This window comes from Papio anubis, chromosome 11 (assembly GCF_008728515.1).
Source record: "Papio anubis isolate 15944 chromosome 11, Panubis1.0, whole genome shotgun sequence".
Taxonomy (NCBI): Eukaryota; Metazoa; Chordata; class Mammalia; order Primates; family Cercopithecidae; genus Papio; species Papio anubis.
The window spans coordinates 37,598,106-37,619,278 of record NC_044986.1 but is presented as its reverse complement, the minus strand read 5'-3'; the positions used below and the strand labels follow the sequence as shown (position 1 = coordinate 37,619,278).

Sequence of the window (21,173 nt, the reverse complement as noted above, 5' to 3'; positions counted from 1 at the left end):
TCTTCAACATGCTAAAACAGTTTGGAAATGTGATCTAGGAACTCTTAACTATCAAGCTCAGATGTGATTTATCTTTTTATGACCACTCCAACTACTAGGTGATGAATATTTTCAAGAAGAACAGGAGTAGTTGCAATAAAACCAGTGAAGAGACTACTGTACAAGTCCAACTGAGAGATGGTAGATATGAATAGTAGTTGCAACAAGTTGAATACTACAAATAGCAACAAATCAAGAAACGAGAACCAGAGCCCAGGGATTTTGGCTCCGAGGCCTTTGCATCCAGTAGAATATGATGCTGCCATTAAAAGGAATCCTGGATGTCCTGTTATGGAAAGTTCGCCGGAATATTCTGCATGACAAAATCTAGGTACACAACGGAGCATGTGACACACTACCATTTGTACACAAAATGAGGCAAGGGAGTTTTTTATATATATATGCATGGGTATAAATACCTGGATATCCCTGGAAGGCTACAAAAGAGTAATGGTGTCGCCTCTGGAAAAAACTGGGATCGGGGAGGGAAAGAGACTTGCTAGTCACTGTATACAGTATTCTATGGCTTGAAATCTACCTTTTTCATGCATTCATTTAAAAAACTTAAACAATTAAAAATCAGTGCTTTTCCACTGTCTAAAGTTCCTTGAGTTACAGAAGCTTTCCAGAGAATCTAGTCCCACCTCATCTCTTGTCAAATCTACCTGTGCCTTACGCTGCAGTCACAATAGACTCTGCAGTTTCCCTGTTCTGCCCTTTATATAGATGTTCTGCCTTTTTACTTCCATTCTTTCATACCGTTGGTAATCAGTGCTTCCTTGACTTAGAACATCTTTCCTATCTCTTCACTCCAGACATACAGTGGCCTCTATTTTCACTCCAAACACGCCTTCACTTTAGAGTCTTTGCATGTACTGTTCCCTCAGCCTGATATGTGCCTACTGCCTCACTTCCCCTTTACAGCCTTTGCGTGTACCGTTCCCTCAGCCTGATATGTGCCTACTCCCTCACTTCTCTCAGGCCTTTGCATGTACCATTCCCTCAGTCTGATACGTGCCTACTCCCTCACTTCCCTCAGGCCTTTGCATGCCTTACCTTATCATGAAACAAAGTCCACCCATGGTCACTTTCTTTTCCTTTTTTTTTTTTTTGAGACAGAGTCTGGCGCTGTCACCCAGGCTGGAGTACAGTGGTGCGATGTCAGCTCACTGCAACCTCTGCCTCCTGGGCTCAAGCGATTCTTCTGCCTCAGCCTCCTGAGTAGCTGGGATTATAGGTGCCCACCACCACACTCGGCTAATATTTGTATTTTTAGTAGAGACGGGGTTTCACCATATTGGCCAGGTTGGTCTCGAACTCCTGACCTTAGGTAATCTGGCCTCAGCCTTCCAAAGTGATGGGATTACAGGCGTGAGCCACCACACTCAGGTCACCCATGGTCACTTTCTAGCCTTTTTTTCTGTTTTTCTTCACATCACTTGTCACCATATGATATTTTTGTTGTTGTTGTTCATTCTCTCTCTCTTCCTAGAGGAATAAAAACTCTATGAGAGCAGAGACTTTATTTAGGAGTTAAGTAAATACCTTATTGTGTCCACCTTGCTCTAAAGGAATTAAAGAAATCATAATAAGCCTGAACTTTGCATTTTAAGGATTTACAATCTAAGACACACTAGGGCAAAACATATGTGTAAAATGAACATTAATCCATAAAAGGAAATGGACATTGAAGTCTTCTCATCACAAGGCAAGTCCAGAAAATAATAATGATTTCTGAACAAATATATCCCAGTGAACAATATTTTCAAAGTAGAAACCATAAATACAGTCTACTTCTTATACTAACGATTATAGTCTGTGCCCCATTTTTCTGAAAGTATTCTTAAATAGGCCCTGGATGGTTAAGTCATTTAGAAACCAAATTATTATAAAGTTGTTTAATAGTCATGAAATGGAACCCAAGGAGGTAGATATTATTTAAATGCCATTAAAAACAGCATGAAACTTTTAGCCTGATGTGTCTACCTTCACTCTAGAGGACCCCTGCAACTGAGAGACAGGCCAGGACAGCCTTCTCCCTGGACTATGTCAGGTTAGGCTGGGATCTGCCACCTTCAGCTTCTGAGTTTCCCTTTTCTTGCCTTTGGTTCCTGCGGGCCTGCTCTCCTGGGTATAAGCATCGTCTATGGATAGGGTACGGCTCATATATATGTCTGCTGATAATCTTCAAATGGATGAAGATGCCACCCAGAATCACGTAACATGTATTTATCACTTTGTAGTAGTTCTTTATCATCATGTATCTTTTTGGACAAAGGATTCAAAGTAAAAGGGGTGAAGTTTTTAAAATATTTACGCTTTACTATTAAGAGATTGATCTACAGTCTCAGAAAAGTGGGCAGTCTCACTGTCCTAGGGTTACCATCCACCTCTTTTGTGATAATCCACCAGAGGTTAAAATAGAATTGATTAGGTCTCTTCTAATCACATTTCAGCCCCCATATCACCTCAATTGACGTCGGAGTGTTCTCACAGTTGTGCAGTTTCCTGATTTACGAGCACAGATGGTTAATTACATCCACCATGGGTTTGACAAGCAAGGTTACTAGAAGTAATCTTAAATCGCTTCATTCAAAGCTCTTGGGAATCCCTACAGCAACGAAAATAAGGAGGGGGAAGAGATTAATTAGATTTCTAGAAGAAAGGCGGAGTTTGAGGTGGAACTTAAAAAGAGAGAATTTCATAGGAAAAAAAAAAAAACGCTTCAGGGGCTGCAGAAACAGCTAAAGCACATTTAGAGGGCCTGATGATCCACGGAGCAGCCCCTGGGATGGAAGGGGCTGGTGCAACGTGAAGTAAGGCAAACCGAATCCATGCTGTGAAGACTTTTAAACGCCAAACGGAGGCGTCGGAACTTTGCTCCGCGGGCACCGAGGAGCCATCGAAGGTTCTCAGCAGGTGAGTGGCCTAACTAGATTGGTCACTGCAGTGATCCACGTTACAATTTCTCCGGCACTCTGCCGACCCCAGCCCGCGATCAGGCCAGCTTCGCAGTAGGTGGCGGCTGCGCGCCCCGGCAACCGAAGCGCCAGGCCCCGCCGCGCCATCCGCGATACTCACCCAGCCCAGGCGGGAGCCGCCGCGGCGCCGCCTGGCTCTGCACCTGGACCCGGCCCGGCCGCCGATTGGACGGCTCGGGGCGACCCCGCTGTATCGCGAGACGAGATTGGCAGCGGCGGGGCCTCAAGTGCCCCCGCGCTGGCTTTGTACGCGGAGCCGCCTGCCGGTCCTTTAACAATGGGCGGCGCGAGCGTCCAGGCGCTGGGCCCGAGCTGAGGCCGGCGCTTAGCGGCCGACTGTCCGCAACATGAGCGGGGCCGGCGTCCCCCGCACGCCGGCGGGGCTGGGGCTGTAAGGGCCGCGGTTCCGGGTAAGGGAGCCAGCGTGGGGCCGGGCGGCTTGGCAGGCCTGGGGTAGGCGCGAGGCAGCGGACCCTCCCGGGGTGAGGCGCAGAGCCTGGCTGGCCCGGCCTTTTGTTCCCCTTTCTGAGCCCGCGCGGAACGTGCGTTTTTCGGGGGTCCCGGGAAGGAGCAGGCCCCCGACGTCTACGCGGAGACCCCCGGCCAGGCAGACGGTCACCCCCGGACTTTTCCATGGGAGCGTTTCCCCTCAGCGGGGCAATGACCGTGTCACCTCTCCCCGCTGCTCAGGACGGGCGGGAGGGCTCCAGCGCCGGACGCAGGGAGCCCCAGCCGGGCCTCCCCCAGCTCTTCCCGAGCTCGCACCTGGCTTCGCGCTTTGGCACCTCAGGGCCCTAGTGGATCCCCTTTTGCCCGACACACAGTCGGGCAGGGAGTCTCAGAGTCCTTCGGCTCTTACTGAGGGGCAGACCCGGCCTCGCGTGTGGCGTTGGGGGAAACGACTCGGGTCGGGCTGTGTTGAGGAAGAGTCAGGTGAAGATGAGCAGCCACACCGGGTGGCCTGAGGTCACACCCCCCGGGGAGGGGGCGCAGAGGGTCGCGGGGGAGCCGGCAGTGACCGCGCCTGGGGTGTGTCTTACAGACTCGAGTTGCCGCGTCGGGTTGGGCGCGCCGCCGGGTCCCATGGAGCTGGAGGGGCAGTGGTGGCGAGGACAGCTGGCCGCCGACATTCACCAAGCACTTCGCTACAAGGTAACTCCGAGGCCCGGCCTGCCTTCTCCTGTGTCTCGCGCCAGTTGTTCTGAATCTCGGCTCTCTAGAAGGTTTGGTCAGGTTCTTTACTCACTATCTTCTGGGCCAGAAAAGACGAGTTTGCTCATTTGCTCAAGGTTAATTAACTTCTTGGCTCCTTCTCTGGGATGTATCAGAAGAACCTGCAACTTGAATGGGGAGGGAGATTGTAGTTGGGCCAGGGAAGGTGGAAAGGGACGTTCTGATATCCAGGTGGATCATGAATTTTATCTTGTATTTTAAAAGATATATATACTGAATTTTTGTTGGGCAGAACAGCCTTCTTTGTTCGAGAGTTGCCGTTGCATGCAGCCAGTTTAAGTCGCTTTTGTACATAAATTCCTCAACCTTTCCGCTCCCTTACTGTAAGACTTGGGACAAGTTAAATTTCTGTTTCTTGATTTCCTCATCTGTAGAATGAGGAATAATACGAGTGTGCTTTATGATTCTGGCGATTGTGAAACTAAAGTTAGTACTGTACATGTGCTTAGAAACTGCTCATGGTAAATAGTAAGCACAAAGTGATAACTTCTTATCGCTTACCCCTCAGGATTTGGGCTGTTCAAAAGCCCTAAAGTGGAGGGAGTTGGGCGCCCCTTCCTGCTGATATCAAAGGCAGAAAGTAGACCTAATATACTTAATAGATATTGCGAAAAAAATACTTTTCCAACACAAAGCAGAGTCTGTATATTGTTACTATTAAGTAACGATTTTATTCTGCATGTGGCAAGGCACATTAGGCAGATTAATGAGACATTTCTGCCTCTTTGATAACCATAAGAGAGACCAGATCCTAAATGATCTCTAACTTAACTCAGTTTCACCTTGGATAAAGAAAGCCATTTGTTAAATGTAGAAAATTGAGAAAGAAGCAAAATAGCTGACTCTTTCAACAAAAAGGATTCTGAATCTTGGGGTTGAGATCCTGGAATGATAATGAACTTTTTATCTTGAGTTTCTGACCAGGTCAAGTAGATTGGAAAACCTAATTCTGACTTAAATTGTTACCCTTTTCTAGGCCTGAGATTTCTAAATGCTACTTCCTAATTCTGACATTCAGTTTCTAAGATTCACTAAAATACAGATCAGCCCCCTAGGAGGTGGTTTGTACAGCATAAAAATTCTAACTAGTGGGATCTCTGGAGTCTTAGGAAAGAGTTACAGGTTCTTTACTTGGAAAATTGTCCAGATACGCTTTTGATCTTTTCTTCTTTGGCAGATGTCATCTTTCAACGTGCAATTTTTTCTTTTTTAAAAAAATTAATAGAGTTGTACATATTTTGAAAAGTGTTTTAAGTGTCAGCCTCTTTATCCCTCTGGTATGTGGTGAAATTAGTTGATATTAAGAGTACTTTTTTTTTGAGTTGGAGTTTCACCTGACCTCAGGTGATCCACCTGCCTGGGCCTCCTAAAGTGCTGGGATTACAGGCATAAGCCACTGCACCCAGCCAAGAATACATTTTTTAATTGGCATGACACTTAAAAGGTTTTTCTTGGTGATTTCTGTAGTTTTCAATCATTTTATGTGTGTATCATTTTAATTCATGAATGATTATCTGAATTAATTTTGTCAGTTGAGGTTGGACATGGGTTTTTTTTTTTTGGTTTGTTTTTGTTTGTTTTTTCTAGATTTAGATTTGTTGAAGGCTTTTGTGAATTAGTTTCTGGAGCATCCAAGGCATAAGACCCAACCCTACACTCAAGTTGCTTATGACCTATCAGAGGACAGGGTACCACAGGGTCTGAAGGAATGCCACTGAAAGTTTTCTTGGGCCACCTATGGCCTACTGCCCTGGGTTGTCTTTATGTTTAAGCATTATGCAAACCGTGGTTCTTACTGGCAACACTTTATAAATAATTTACATTAATCAGTAAAACTTAAACTTGTGGAACTGGAGAGACCACTGTTTGTAATACACTGAAGGAAACTTAAAATGGACTTTTCTCCTAGAAAAGACGTGGTAATTCCAGGCTATTAATTGGTGATTCAGTCGGATAGTCATCTGTTTTTCTTCAACATGTTGATTATTTATGACATACATGATATTATGCCAGGTGTTAGAGCCATAACAGCGAACAAGACATGATCCTTGCCTTCATAGTCTAATCTTATCTATAATTTAGGGCATCCACATTTAGGTCTTCCTTTGTGCAGCTGACATTGAGATACTGCGGAAGGTGTTCTATGTTTAGACCCAAGGTTTGTGGAGAAATATTTAGTGTGACTAGCACTGTGTTTACTAGGGAAGAGTGAAAATGACAATAAATGGAAATCATGCCAACTATCCACTCCCTCAAAAAAAAAAAACCCTACAAAGCAGCTGTCACCTTACACCCTTTTGTCTCCTTTCTTCTCATTATTTTGCTGTGTATAGTTAGTGTGATAGGCTGTTGGAGAAACTGTTTTTAGGAACCTTGACAAATGGGAACAATTCTAGCTTTGTGAGAAACATTAAGAAAGTGAAGTCCATCAGTGTTTTCCAGGGAGTCTTTAAGACCATGTTCAGGCCACTTTTTGGGAAAAACCTGATCTGGTGTTGCCTTTTTTCCCAACTCCCTAATCCCTGAGTTAAGTTAGATTTTCTTCCTAAGTGTTGCCATAATAACCTGTGATGACTATATCGTATGATAATCTATGTATTTGATTCACCTGCTAGAGATAGGCTTAAGACTGTTTTTCCAGCTTTTATGCCTGGGTTAGTATAGTGTCTGCAACGTGGGAGATGCTCAATAAATGTCACATGATAGCAGCAAAGGTAAAGTTGCCACTCGCTTACACCATCATAAAGATCCGAAGAAACAGTTAAGGAGAAAAAAATCCTAGGAGCTGCATGAGAAATCGGCATCTTCATGTGAAAAAAAAAATTTTTTTTTGGCCAAGCATGGTGGCTCACACCTGTAATCTCAACACTTTGGGAGGCCAAAGCAGGTGGATCACTTGAGTCTGTGAGCTCGAGACCAGCCTGGGTAACATAGCGAGACCCTGTTTCTACTGAAAGTAACTGGGCATGACAGTGAGTGCTTGTAGTCCCAGCTACCCCAGAGGTTGAGGTGGTTGGATTGCTTGAGCCTGGGAGGTGGAGGGTGCAGTGAGCCAAGATAGTGCCACTGTACTCCAGCCGGCGCTACAGAAGGAGACCGTGTCTCAAAAAACAACCAGAATTGATGTATTCTTTGGCTATACTACTAAATTACATTGACTATTTATCCATTTATCTTAGATAATATTAATTTAGGTGAATATATAACTTCCCTTTTTCATTTATTGTAAAATGTATCATCATAAAACTTTTTTTCCCCAAACTTTTAAGTTCAGGGGTACGTGTGCAGGATGTGCAGGTTTGTTACATAGGTAAACGTTTGCCATGATGGTTTACTGCACAGATAATCCCATCACCTAGGTATTAATCCTAGCATATACTATTCTTCCTGATCCTCTTCCTCCTCCCACCCCAACCCTCCGACAGGCCCCAGTGTGTGGTGTTCCCCCCAACATGTGTCCATGGGTTCTCATCATTTAGCTCCCACTTATAAGTGAGAACATGCAGTATTTGGTTTCCTTTTCCTGCATTAGTTTGCTACGGATAATGGCCTCCAGCTCCATCCATATCTCTGCAAAGGATGTGATCTTGTTCCTTTTTATGTTGCACAGTATTCCATGGTCTATATGTACCACATTTTCTTTATCCAGTCTATCGTTGATGGGCATTTAGGTTGATTCCATGTCTTTGCTGTTGTGAATAGTGCTTCAGTGAACATACACGTGCATGTGTCTTTATAGTAGAATGATTTATATTCCTTTGGTTATATACCGAGTAATGGGTTTGCTAGGTAAAAGGGTATTTCTGCCTCTAGGTCTTTGAGGAATCACCACACTGTCTTCCACAATGGTTGAACTAATTTACACTCCCACCAACAGTAAAAGCGTTCCTTTTTCTCCACAACCTTGCCAGCACCTGTCATAACATAAAACTTACCATTCTAACCATTTTTAACTGTACAATTCAGTGACATTAGGTACATTTGTATTGTCACCACTATCTATCTTTAGAACTTTTTCATTTTCCCAAACTGAAACTCCATACCCATTGAACGATTACTCCCCAGTTTCCTACCCTCTAGCTTTTGATAACCACTGTTCTACTTTCTGTCCCTATAAATAGGACTATTCTAAGTAACTCATTAAGTGGAATCATACAATAAATGTTATTTTGTGACTTTTTTCATTTAGCATACTGTCTCCAAGGTTCATCCATGTAGCATATTATCAGAATTTTCTAAGTCTGAATAATATTCCATGTATATACCACATTTTGTTTATCCATTCATCTGCTGGTGGGCATTTGCATTGTTTCCACCTTTTGGTTATTGTGAATAATCCTGTTTTGAATATGTGTGTACAAATCTCTCTTCAAGTCCCTGCTTTCAGTTCTTTTGAGTATGTACCTAAAAGTGGAATTGCTGGATCATGTGGTAACTCTGTTTAATTTATTGAGGGATTGCCATACTGTTACCTGTAACAACTACATCATTTTACATTCCCACCAGTAATGCACAAGGATTCCAATTTCTCCACATTAAAGCTAACACTTGTGATTTTCTGGTTTTGTTTTTTTGTTTGTTTTTGATAATAGCAATCCAACTAGGTGTGAAGTGCTGTTAGTGGTTTTGATTTGCATTTCTTAATAATGAGTGATGCTGAACAAACATCTTTTTCATGTTTCATGATATTTGTTGGGCATTTGTATGTATCTTCTTTGGAGAAATGTCTATTCAAGTCCTTTGCCCATTTTTATAATCAGGATTTTTTGTTGTCCAGTTGTATAAGTTATATAATCTAGATATTTACCCCTTATCAGATATGATTATAAATATTTTCATCCATTCTGCGGGTTGCCCTTTTACTCTGTTGATAGCATCTTTTGTTAAATAAAAGTTTTTAATTTTGTTAAAGTCCCCTTTCTCTTTTCTTTTTTTTTCTTTTTTTGCAGGGCATGGGGAGTTCTGCTTTTGGTGTCATATCCCTGTTACTTCTTCTATTGTGATACCTGTTGGGTTTAGTATCAGTATTATGCTGATCTTACGAATTTGGAAGCTTTTCATCTTTCTCTATGCTCTGGAAATATTTTAATAGTATATAATTTTTCCAATTTTTAAAAAACAAGTTGATATAGTCCTGAGATTGAACAGTGATTTTAGGTGTATGAGAGGATGATGGGAAAGGACAGATCATAAAACTGCTAAAAGGGAAACAAAATTAGAAGATACTAGTGTATAGGTACTGGTTTCTACACTAATGCAAGTATAATACTGCATGCAGCATTTCCACTTATCTATTACCTTTTAACCAAAAGTTTTGAGCATCTTGGAGAGGTGTAGGGATGTGTGTGTGTTATGTGGTTGGTTTTTTGTCAGGGATGTTTTTCTGAAAACACTTGGTAGGGAAAATAGGATTCCCTTATTAAAAATCTTTGTAAGATGAATCCATTCGAGAAAGCAAGAAACAAGAACATCTATAATTGTTCACATCAGAGGTGGTTAAGAATAAGGAGAAAATTTTGGTTTTAAGTGTCATTCACTATCCTTCCACTTAACTTTTTCATTTTTGTATTCCAGTCAAGAAAAGTATGTTTTAGGCACTTGTAATACTAATATATTGGAAAAACAATGTTAAGTCATTGCATTGTGGGGTAAGTCTACAGATAGGTCAGACTAAATGTTGTTCCTTTTGACTTAGGAGCTGAAGTTGCCCTCCTATAAAGGCCAGTCCCCTCAATTAAGTCTCAGACGGTATTTTGCTGACTTGATTGCCATTGTGAGCAATCGCTTCACGCTCTGCCCTTCTGCCCGCCATCTTGCTGTCTATTTACTGGACCTGTTTATGGACCGCTATGACATCTCTATCCAGCAGCTGCATTTAGTTGCGCTTTCCTGCCTGCTTCTAGCAAGTAAGTATGAATCTGATTTACATGACTGGAAATTTCTGATGTTTATATAATAAAATAAATTTATGTAGAACTCAGTGAAATATCATCAAATCCCATTCATTCCAGTTCACTAGTATCAGTAAGCTTAAAAGTGCTTCTCAGTGCAATAATTCTTAACCAGACATTGAAAAATGGCTTTGGAACCTGTTAAAAACATGTGCCTAAGCCGTACATCCTCGGCCACTCCAGATCTACTAAGACAAAATCTACATAATGGGTACTGGGTATTTTTTAACTTTTTGAAAAAGTTCCAAAGGTGATTTTGCTTTACCTTCCAAATTGAGAATCATTGTCTTAAAACAGTGGTTCTAAACCAGGAGCAGTTTTGTCCCACAGGGAACACTTGGCAATGTGTACAGACGTTTGGTTGTCACATCTGGTGATAGAGTGGGAGATGCTTTTTTAGCATCTAGTACATAGAGGCCTGGGATGCTGCTAAACATCCCGTAGTGTACAGGACAGTTCCCCATAACAAAATTCTCTGTCCCAAAACATCAATGGAGCTAAAGTTGAGAAACTGTCTTAAAAGTACCATACTCTTATATTAAAATACTTTCTACTGACTACATAATGAGTTGGCTTAATGAACTAAAAGTTAATGTGCAACTACTACAAATGTGAAAACTTTTGCTTATGCATTAGACCAACTATGTAGTAGGCTCCAAGATACAATCTGATACAACCATGTTTGTTACTCAGTACAGAAAATACTGGTGGACCTTTTGGCCTCTCTTTCTCTTTACATCTTCCTGTATCTCATTTCATTGCTTGTTGGCACTCTCACTGAAGATAGGGCACGTAAAGGAATTGAAATTGTGTTTCTTTCTTTTAATAATGTGGAAGATTGTATTTGATATGGAGGTTGAATCAGTAATATAGTTTCTATATTCATGTCATTACAGTAGAAATTTATAGTATGTAGATGTATTGATAACCTTCACTTTTAACTCCTACTTGAGGGATAAAGATTGTATTTGATATTGAAGTTAAATCAGTAATGTAGTTTCTGTATTATCCATGTCATTACAATAGAATCTTAAAGTAGTACGTAGATATACTGATAACCTTCACCTCTCCCACTTGAGGTTTTGGGGTCAAATATGGCTGGGATGAAATAAAGAACATTCCCCCTATATCCATGCCACTAAAGTTCTTGAGCACTTCTGTGCTTGGCTGCTTACAAACCTGAAACCAAATGTAGTCCTGTGTAATATCATTTCTGGTACTAATCTCTTCTCAGATTTTATTTTCCGACCTTTGTTCTTTCTTTGATCTGATGACCTCAACTACTTATTTTATCCCCTGGAATGTCCTTTTGTAAGTTATTTCAGATCCATTGTAGAACCAGGCTGAATGTAAATAAAACACAGCTGCAGCATGACTTCCCACTGCCTATATGTTAAGGTGGAAACTGCTTAATGTAGTGTTTAGAATCTTTCATCTGGACCCAGCCATCTTTCCAGTCTCATCCCCATGTATGTTGAGCAAAATTCTTAGAATACCATTTACTTCCTGAATATCTACATTTCCCCTTTAATCTATTGTTCTCTAAAATTCAGACACTTCACTCATCCCTCACCCTTCACCCCCCACCCAGGAGCCAGAGAAGTAATGCTTGTATATTTATAATTAACCTTTAATTTAGCCTCTAATTAAAGTTTCATGCTCATAAGTAACCATGTGTGTAATACCGTATGTGTTTAATCACTGGCTGTGAAGCCCTTTGGGGTTTAATAGTTTGTATAAGATTGGAAAAGCTCACACTTGACAGTTTAGATGTGAGTCCACAAATAAAATGGCTTTTTGTTATTGTACAGAATGTTTATTATAGAATCAGTTTATAGTAGAGTGTCATTGGAAATCAGACATGCAAGTTAGATTATTTTAAAAGCTTGGTATCATTAATGGAAAGTAACTGTGTGGCCATCACTGTCATTTTAACACTACCATGTCCCACCTGCTCTATGCCTGTAATTCTTAAAGTGTAGTGTGGGCCAAGTGGGAGGGTCATCTTTGTGTACCATCTTAGGTTGGTTAGAATTGAGTTTTCAATTGTTGTTATTTTTAAATTATATATTTCTATTAGTTTAAGGTCATGAACAATTTATTTTATTAAACTATTTGGATTAATATCAGTGGTAAGATGTAGTTATTTGTGACTTTCCAGTAATTAGGCATTAGGATCTGTATTTGCTAGGGTTCAAATATGAATTATCACTTATTACTGAAAGAACTGGATACCTCCCTCTTTTTTCTGCTGCTGACTCCTGATTTCCCTTTCCTTGAGGAAAGAATTGCTTTTACATTCTTCCTTTTGCACGAGAGTAGGAATGTATGTGAGGTATTCTTAAGGAGTTCTGCTCCTCGCAAGTAGCAAGTTGTTCAAAAGAGTTTGAGCTATCAGTTCTATACCAGGGTCGGGAATTGAAGAGGTTGGCCCTTAGCAGGCAGCAGTCTCTTTACCGTTGCTCCCCAACCCTAGTCTATAACTTTACAGCAGAAGAGCTTAGGATTCTTATAAACTGATAACCTGTTTTCAATGTCTGATTCCTGTTTTAAATTTGTGGAGTTCATTGTAATGGGAAGCTGTAGGTGGTTTGGCCAAAGATGGAGCATACTTTGTACGTTCTAGAAGCAAATGCTTATGTCTATACTATTAGAAGAAAGAGCCTACAGATTATCTCTGATTGGAGAGCTATGTGTAGTGTTTTCGAGCAATGACTATAGTGATGGATTCCCTGGGTTGGAATCTCATCAGCAATATGAATTTCAACAACCCTTGAATCTCAGGTTATTTCTTTATAAGATGGAAATAAAGACACCTTACAAAGTTGTTCTGAGGATCAAGTGGGGGTAATATGTTTAAAAGCATGTAGGAAATGGAAACATTAAAAGATTAGCATGGTAATTATTAATTCCCCCGTAAGTTGCTCTGTTACCTTTAGCCTGCCTCCTTTACCCTAAAGGTTTTGGCCTATTTCAAACTGGACCCTAATTTGTCCAGGGAAATTCTGCTATTCCAACTCTTTCACATGTATGCCCTGGCTTCCCTTGGCTTCTGTGACCAACATTACATTTATGGAGCATGTGGAAGTAATCTTGGAGATAAGATTTCTCATAATTTGCTCAAGATCTAACATAACTAAGAAATGATCTTGGAGTCAAGACGAAGTGAAAAGTGAGACAGAGGCTTATAGTAGTAACAATTTGTAACAAGTACTTGTTTCCCCTTGCCAACCAATACTGGGTTAGCAAAGCTTTTTACTGATCTGTGAAAATTTGTATCTCACAGCTGGTTTAATTTACATCTCAATTTTTAATGAGCTTAGAATTTTTTTTCTATGAATTACCTTTTTCTTTGCCCACTTTTATATTAGATTCATCTTATAAATTTGTGAGAATTCTTAGTATATGTTAGGGATGACTTTTTCTCCTCCTACTTAGTAATAAAACAATAGAATGTGGATTGGCAGAGCACTCGGTGACATCTGATCCGTGCCCTATTCAGTATATAAATCTCTACCACATACCTACTATTCACTGCTGGCTTTGAAAATGTGTTGGTTTCCATGCTGATATGAACATACCCTATAAAGGAAAGACAACCCAGTGTTTTTGTTTCTATGGCCTCTAATTCTTTATTTTCTGGGAAGCAGATATGAATTTCCTGTGCCCTTATTTCCTGTTTGGGGCCTTTATCAATATACTCACATGGCTTCTGGTATTTCCTTTCAATTGAAGAAACTGATCTTTGTGATCTGTGTGTGGTAATGTGGATAAGTAAACTTAAAATGAACATATGCATAGAAGTCAGCACAACAAAAACTATAGATACGAATGCAGGTACTCATTGACATTATCACACTTTTTGAAATCTTTTAATATCCATGTATCTGAATATTTATTACTATACATAATGGAAAAGTTCCAAAAAATTTGAACCCTGAATTAAAACTTCAAGTATGGTTATTTATTCAGAATGCAGATTATTCTTAACTTAGCAAGATCAATATGCAAAGTCCTTCACACTTGTAGTAGCCAAATATTTTATAAATGCAAACATCTCATAGATACTTAATAATATAGAAATCTGTCAGTTCTGGTCTAGAAGTGCAAATTTGGGAATTCAGATATAAATTTTCCTTTTGGCTTCCATTTTTGGTTTGATTGAACTTATCTGACCTTAAATGGATTGGCCAACCTCACTACCTTGGTTTTTGAGCAGTGAAATTGGTCATATGCAATTTTTTTCCCAGTGTTGAAGATTTCAAAGAGATAATATGAAACATTCTTACTCCTTCAATTATGATGTATTAATTTCTTCAAAGGAACTTTAAGTATAATATAAATAAACTCATTAATTTCTACAGTATTCCTTTGAAGTATTCTGTCAGTATTGCTGTTGCTACACAAATGGCAGGGTGCTTGAAAGCTGTAATGATTCATCCAGAGACACTGAACCAAATTTCTAGGTCATTCTCCTTCTGAAGAATTTCACTTTATACAAAGAACATTGGTTTCCTCTTCTTTTTTCAGGCAATATGCTGGATAACTGTGTCATACAGACCACTTTAGTGCTTTCAACTTTAAGTATTTGCTATTGGCAAAACTTGTTAAATTGATCTTTATGTGATTTTAATTAGGAAAGGCTATCTAGATTCTTAAGGTTTGAATTACTTAAGTTTGGGATCAACTTCTACCTGTAGCAATATTTAGAGTGGTTTAGATATAAGGAAGTTCACCTCTCTGCCATCACTCCTGCTTCTTTGGGCTTAGATTCTTCACAACACATGAGCTTAGAATCTCCTGGCATAGGAGAAAAATGCCTTTTATACCAGTTCTGCTCCCTAAGCAAAGATCAAGGCAGTTGGCAGCATTTTTCCCCCAGCTCCAAAGCAAACCAACATGAGCAAATCCGCACTGGCTCTAGCACCACTGCCTGTACACTGAGCATCTGGGCTGAGTGTAGCAACTTTAACGTGTAGTGCAAACCCATCCCCTGTAGAAGAGAATCATCACAGAGGAACTCTTCTGGTTTCTCCTGGTTTGGCATTCTTTCTGGTTCTTCTCCCAAAAAACGGTTTTAAAGAATAAAATTATAAAATTTCCAAGGAAATGAAAATACATTGAAATATATCAAAATATTAAAATAATTTTTATATAGTAATATGTGTTGCTATAGAAACATTCAAATGATTTTGAACAAGTATGGGTGTAAAATCTATTGTGAGAAATCTATAATAATCATAGTATGATGGTTTTAAACCTTAAATCTAAAATAGAACACAATAGTAAGAGCTTTAGTTATAATTTCCTTTCTTTTGTGGACCACCATGGAACAAAGACCCAAAGAGGCTTGATGACAACTCTGGTTCTGTTGCTGCATCTGGAAAATCATAATAGTACTTAATAGTTTATAAATGTTCTCCAGCCATCAGTTCTAGAAATACTTTCTAAAATGAAGGCTTAATATATAGAGACAGTAAAATGCTTGTTTGGAAAGTAAAGTGTAAGATGGTACATAATCGATAGAAACATTCTGGGGCTGGAAAGAGAATCTTTATTCTTCAGCTGTGCATAGTTGAAACCTTATAGATTGGTATTTCCAGAAAAGAAATTAATCCTTTTGAATAATGTTCAGCCATATTGTCTTTACTATTCTGCTTTCAGTAAGGGAATTTAAAAGCAGATATAAACTATCTCCCCCATGCCCCTTTTTTCTTCAACAGACTACATTTTTGTTTTGAATTCAGAAGAAGTGGGGAATGGGGTTTTTTATGGAATGATAGTACTTGTGTTAAATGTTCACTCAATTTCTCCCTCCAGTCTCTCTCTCTCTGGAATTGAGATTATATGGATGCCAAGATGAAACAACTGGAGCTTAACTATGTTTTATTTCAAATAAAACTATGACATTAAATTGTTAAAGCTATCTTCTACTCTAAAATCAAATAATTCATTTTGCTAGCTGCCACCCACTGCAAAAAAAAATTTCCTGAAAATACTCAGCTGATGAGATTGAGTTATTTTTTTCACTGGCACATGACTATTTCCATTCTATACTAGAACACAGAACAAAATGTTTATGTATTTCAAGCATTTTTTTTTTTCCAGGGGATTGGGGAAAGGTTGGGGATGGTGGCACTGGGAAAGAAAACACAGGTTCTGGCACAATTGTATCTGTGTAAGGTAAACTACGTCTTTGGATCTAAATCCTGGCAATAAGACAGCAAATCCCATGTTACTGACTAGACCTGTAATGATCACTTGCCTAACATTTTCTCTCCCCTCCCATCCCCTTTTCTTATAAGGTAAATTTGAAGAAAAAGAAGATAGTGTGCCTAAGCTGGAGCAGCTCAACAGCCTGGGTTGTATGACTAATATGAATCTAGTATTAACAAAACAAAATTTGCTACATATGGAACTATTATTATTAGAAACCTTTCAGTGGAACCTCTGCCTTCCAACAGCTGCCCATTTCATTGAGTATTATCTCTCTGAAGCAGTACACGAAACAGATCTTCATGACGGCTGGCCAATGATTTGCTTGGAAAAGACTAAACTCTACATGGCCAAATATGCAGATTACTTCCTGGAAGTGTCTTTGCAAGGTGGGTTGTTGTGAATACCAGTAAGTGACTTGTGCACTTGTGACTCGTGTATTCTGTTCCTTAAGTTCATTTTTGGTGTCTCCACAGATTATGCCTTTCTAAATTATGCACCTTCTTTAGTAGCTGCTGCATGTGTGGCTTCTTCGAGGATTATACTTCGTCTTTCTCCAACGTGGCCTACAAGACTGCATCGTCTTACTGCCTACTCTTGGGATTTCTTAGTACAGTGTATTGAACGACTATTGATGTAAGCCTTTTTATTCTTGTGTTTGTACTTTCTCATGAACAGTTTTTTTCATGCATGAGGTGCCCTGAAAACAACTTCTGAAAGGCACAGAGTTTCTAGGTTATTTGATTTTAGCAGCAGTTACTTGCTGCCATGAGCAAGCCCATGTATGAGCAGAACTCTGGGGAAGGAGAGTCCCTTTTGGCCATTAACCAGTTAGAAGGTGTCATTGCTAGAATGATTCTGGGCACATGATAAGGAAAGGAGCTGCTTTTTTTGTGTCTGTAAGTCAGCAACTCTGAGATCAGTCCAGGCCAGCCTTGCCCCATTCCTAACATCTTTGAATTTTGGGGGCCACCAAAGTGGCAGCCACACTTACGTGCTTATTGTGGAGACAGCTCCCAAACTGGAAATAATCCTCAAAGCTACCAGGAAGGTTCACATCAAGGGAAATAGCTTTAGAAGGACACAAGCGGGGTCTCACTGTTGTTGGAATTATGGTGCAGTGACTGCTACCTGGGTAGTGGTGGCAAGTGGTGGAAGAAGCTGTTGGGGAGTTGGGGATGGGGCCTGACTTTCTTGCAAATTCTTCTCAAGTAATATTTTTAATAGTTTCCTTTCTCTCCATGTTTCAGCGCTCACGATAATGATGTGAAAGAAGCAAACAAACAGAGAGGGCAAGCAGGACCTCAGTCAGCGCAACTAAGTATGTTCCAGACAGCCTCCCAGCCCTCACGGCCAGTTCACTTTCAGCAACCTCAGTATCTCCATCAGACACATCAGACCTCACTGCAGTATCGCCATCCTACGTCAGAACAACCAAGCTGTCAGCAGATTGTATCGACCACACACACCTCATCTTACACACTACAGACATGTCCTGCTGGCTTCCAAACTAGTGTTCAGGGCCTTGGGCACATGCAGACTGGTGTTGGGATGTCACTGGCAATACCAGTAGAAGTTAAGCCCTGTCTGAGTGTTTCTTATAACCGGAGTTATCAGATAAATGAACATTACCCTTGTATTACTCCATGTTTTGAAAGGTGATTATGTGTGAAGCTGATAACTGACCCAGACTGCTTTGTGACATGAAGCTATGGGTAAGCGTTTTGTAAACTTCTGTTCAAAAGGAAAGGGATCTAAGTGACATCAGAACTCTTCAGGTGCCAGCACCAGGAAGACTGAATATCCCTTTTAATGCACCATGAATCCTGGGAGGACTAAGCAAATTAACAGTATGTCAAATTCTGTTACAACAAATCCTTGTATGACAAAAATGTTCAAGTCCTGGCTGATGGTCCAAATATTTCAAAAATAATACAACAGAAAATTTGGACAGACTCCAATTTGCCATTTTGAGAATTGACCTGTGGTAGCATCTGGGCCTAATGTTGGCTTCTAAGTCAAAGACTAAATGTTTATCTTATCTATGGACTTGCCAAACAGTCTTTTATGAAGGAAAGTTACAGTATTAATTTTTGAAAAGGTTTTTTTATTCTGCAATTTTTTATTTTTGTTCTACACATGAATTTTTGACTAAGTTTAAACTTACGAATTGTTATGCTGTACCAATCTGTGCAGTGAAAAAATTTTTTTAGATGATTCTATATAACTTCCTCTCATAAATAGTATAGGTATCTGGATTAATATACTAAAATTAAGGGTAAAAAAGATCTTGTTTTTTAAATCATGGTCATAATTTTTCTTTTTTTCCCTAAGTGATCAACCTCAAATTTTTAGAATTAAAATAGATTTAACTCAGGGAATCTGTACTACTTGGAAACACTTAACTGTAATGCAACATGCCTTGGGAATGTTATAGTGTGAACTACCTTTATAACATAGGTTAAAATACTCTTGCTAGGGTGTGTTTTCAAATGAGAACGTAATATTATAGCTCAGAATGAAGTGGTAGTTCCTGTGATTCATAATACATATGTAGGTTTTGCATTTCTCAGTGCAATCTGCGATTTATACTCAGAATCAACATTCTTAAAAAGTTATTTCAAGGGATGGCATAACTCTAAGAGGTCAGTGCTAGAATAAAGTCCTGTAGGTTTATTTTGGAAGGGACTGTGGCCAGGGTAGTTCTCAGGTTGTGCTAGAGCAGCACTTTGTTATGTGGAAGACAGGTTTTTTAAGCAACCTTTGAATCCAGCTCTAGTCCGTCTAAGCAGGCAAAGGTAACTGATGACTAAATTTCAGTAGCTACTTTCATTAGATTGACCCTACAACTGCCCTGGGACATTTCACTGTACTGGTATTAACTGCAAACAGCAATAATTGTCATTACAGCAAGGGCAGTTTGGGGGTAAAGAATTTTGGAAGAATAACCTTAAAAAGTTAAAAAGTCATTGTAATAACTGATAAACTGTATACATTGTGCTCTTTTCTGTGGGAGAAGAAAGATTTGGTGGAGGGAAGCTTTCTGGTTTAAAAATTAGTAAGATGTGTCTTTTTGTGTTTTTTTTAAGATAGCACTTGAATAGAAGGGAATCTGCGTGGCAGATATGTGACTGCCACAATATGCATTGAAGACAAACTTACTATAAAGATGTTGTGGGTATGCAGCAGGAGTCTCAGTAATCAAGCCAATGGCCTTTGTCAGGAAGGGAAGGGGCTCAACACAGTGATGGACTGATCCAGATGGCTCCCGGGGATGAATGTGGGTGGGTAGCTTCTGCCAGCATGAATGCTTAGAGAAATATCCTTTCCTTAAAAAGAAAATAACTTTTATATTTAGAGTACATAGGGCATGATGTGGATGTATTAGTCTGGTAGATAAAATGAAAAACCACTCAGGTAAGAACTCTCACTCATGGCAGTTTTTAAGCATGAAAATTGTTTTCTGAAAGTATCATCACTTTTCCTTTTTAAAGAAGGCTGCTAATTGGATTTTGGTAGTTCTTACCTCAAGAAAACTTGAATTGTTTGGGGGGAAAGTAGGCTCAAAAGAGAATATATCTTTCACATTCACATTCAGAACCCAGCAACCTGGAGTCCAATTTTCAGTATTTTAACTACCTCAATAATGCTATGAATGTAAGATATTGGGATAGAGATCCCAACTTGAAACAACAGCCAGTGCCTGTGGAAACTTAATGTCTTGTCAAATACTTTTATTGATTGGTTTATATGCCGTACTTGTTATAGAAGAATATGCCTTTTAAAAAAGCTTATTAATAACTTTCCCAATTTATATTTTAAAAAGCTAAAGAACACTGGATTAATCTTTTGGGAGGGTAGAATAAAATAATTGATTACTATTGCTGCATACCCGGGGTGGGATGGGGTGGTTGGAGAACCAGAACTATTTTTAAAACATTAGGTTTCAATATAAATACAACTCACAACTGCTAGCTTTGGGGGGTGGGGGAGCATTGTGTGGGTTTTGTTTTGTTTAATTTATTGATTAGTCTTCAAAGTAGGCTTTTTTTTTTTTGAGATTACTGGACCATCATTAAATGTGTACTGTGAAGAGATTAATATGTATGAAGGGCTTTACCAAAGTCCACTAAATAAACACTACTCAAGTACAGACTGCAAACCAAAATGTATCTGTGTTATGACATTAATTGCAAATAGCAAGTATGGTGCTAAAGTCTACACCAATGGAATTAGATGAGTGCTATGCACTTAATTTTAAAATAAAACTAGTTTTCAGTAAAATGGCTTTGGTATTTTTGTTTCAAATACAAACTTGTATGTTTGCAGCTCTAGTGAAGCATCTCATGTAATTCAGACTTGGAATCATGATTATATTTACTAAAAGCCATGAAGATGTAGAATATAGCCATTAGTGGCATAAAACATCTGTTCATTATGTATTCCATACTGAGCATTAAAGCTCACAAAAGTATATTGGACACCATTGTTGCCTTTTGAGCTTAAAATCAGTTGTTAGTATGTTAGCATCTACAGATTCTAATTTATTCAACAATCATGCAAGCATCAGAAAATTTGAAGTTTGATCTCAAAAGTAGGGACACAGAAAATGGTTAAAGCTGTGAGAAGGAACATAGGGTCTACAGTGAGTGCGAATGGTCTGTTTACCTGAGTATAAATATCATTTGCTACTTAATTCAACTCAAATCTTAGCAGATGGAATTTGTTTTGAAAAGTAAAGTTTAACAGGTTT

At 39.5% G+C, this 21,173-nt stretch overlaps 1 protein-coding gene and 1 long non-coding RNA gene across 5 annotated transcripts; one reads left to right on the top strand and one right to left on the bottom strand.

Moving 5' to 3' along the window:
• Positions 1 to 1,922: 1,922 nt before the first annotated feature.
• LOC103887664 lies at positions 1,923 to 3,199 on the bottom strand. Its single transcript, XR_651864.4, has 2 exons — positions 3,121 to 3,199; positions 1,923 to 2,650 (listed from the first exon to the last, which is right to left on the bottom strand). It is a non-coding gene; the product is annotated as an uncharacterized LOC103887664 (long non-coding RNA).
• Positions 3,114 to 20,704, top strand: CCNJ (cyclin J). Of its 4 annotated transcripts, none has more exons than XM_003904049.4 (6): positions 3,114 to 3,430; positions 4,063 to 4,172; positions 9,949 to 10,159; positions 16,510 to 16,809; positions 16,933 to 17,056; positions 17,671 to 20,704. In XM_003904049.4, the coding sequence occupies exons 2-6, from the start codon at positions 4,104 to 4,106 to the stop codon at positions 18,080 to 18,082; spliced, it is 1,116 nt and encodes a 371-aa protein (XP_003904098.1). In that variant the 5' UTR covers positions 3,114 to 3,430; positions 4,063 to 4,103; the 3' UTR covers positions 18,083 to 20,704. The 4 variants fall into 4 exon arrangements, with proteins under 4 accessions (XP_003904098.1, XP_003904097.1, XP_017799655.1 ...); XM_003904048.4 differs by having other exon boundaries at positions 16,897 to 17,056; positions 17,671 to 20,696; XM_017944166.3 differs by lacking the exon at positions 3,114 to 3,430 and having other exon boundaries at positions 3,487 to 4,172.
• Positions 20,705 to 21,173: the final 469 nt, after the last annotated feature.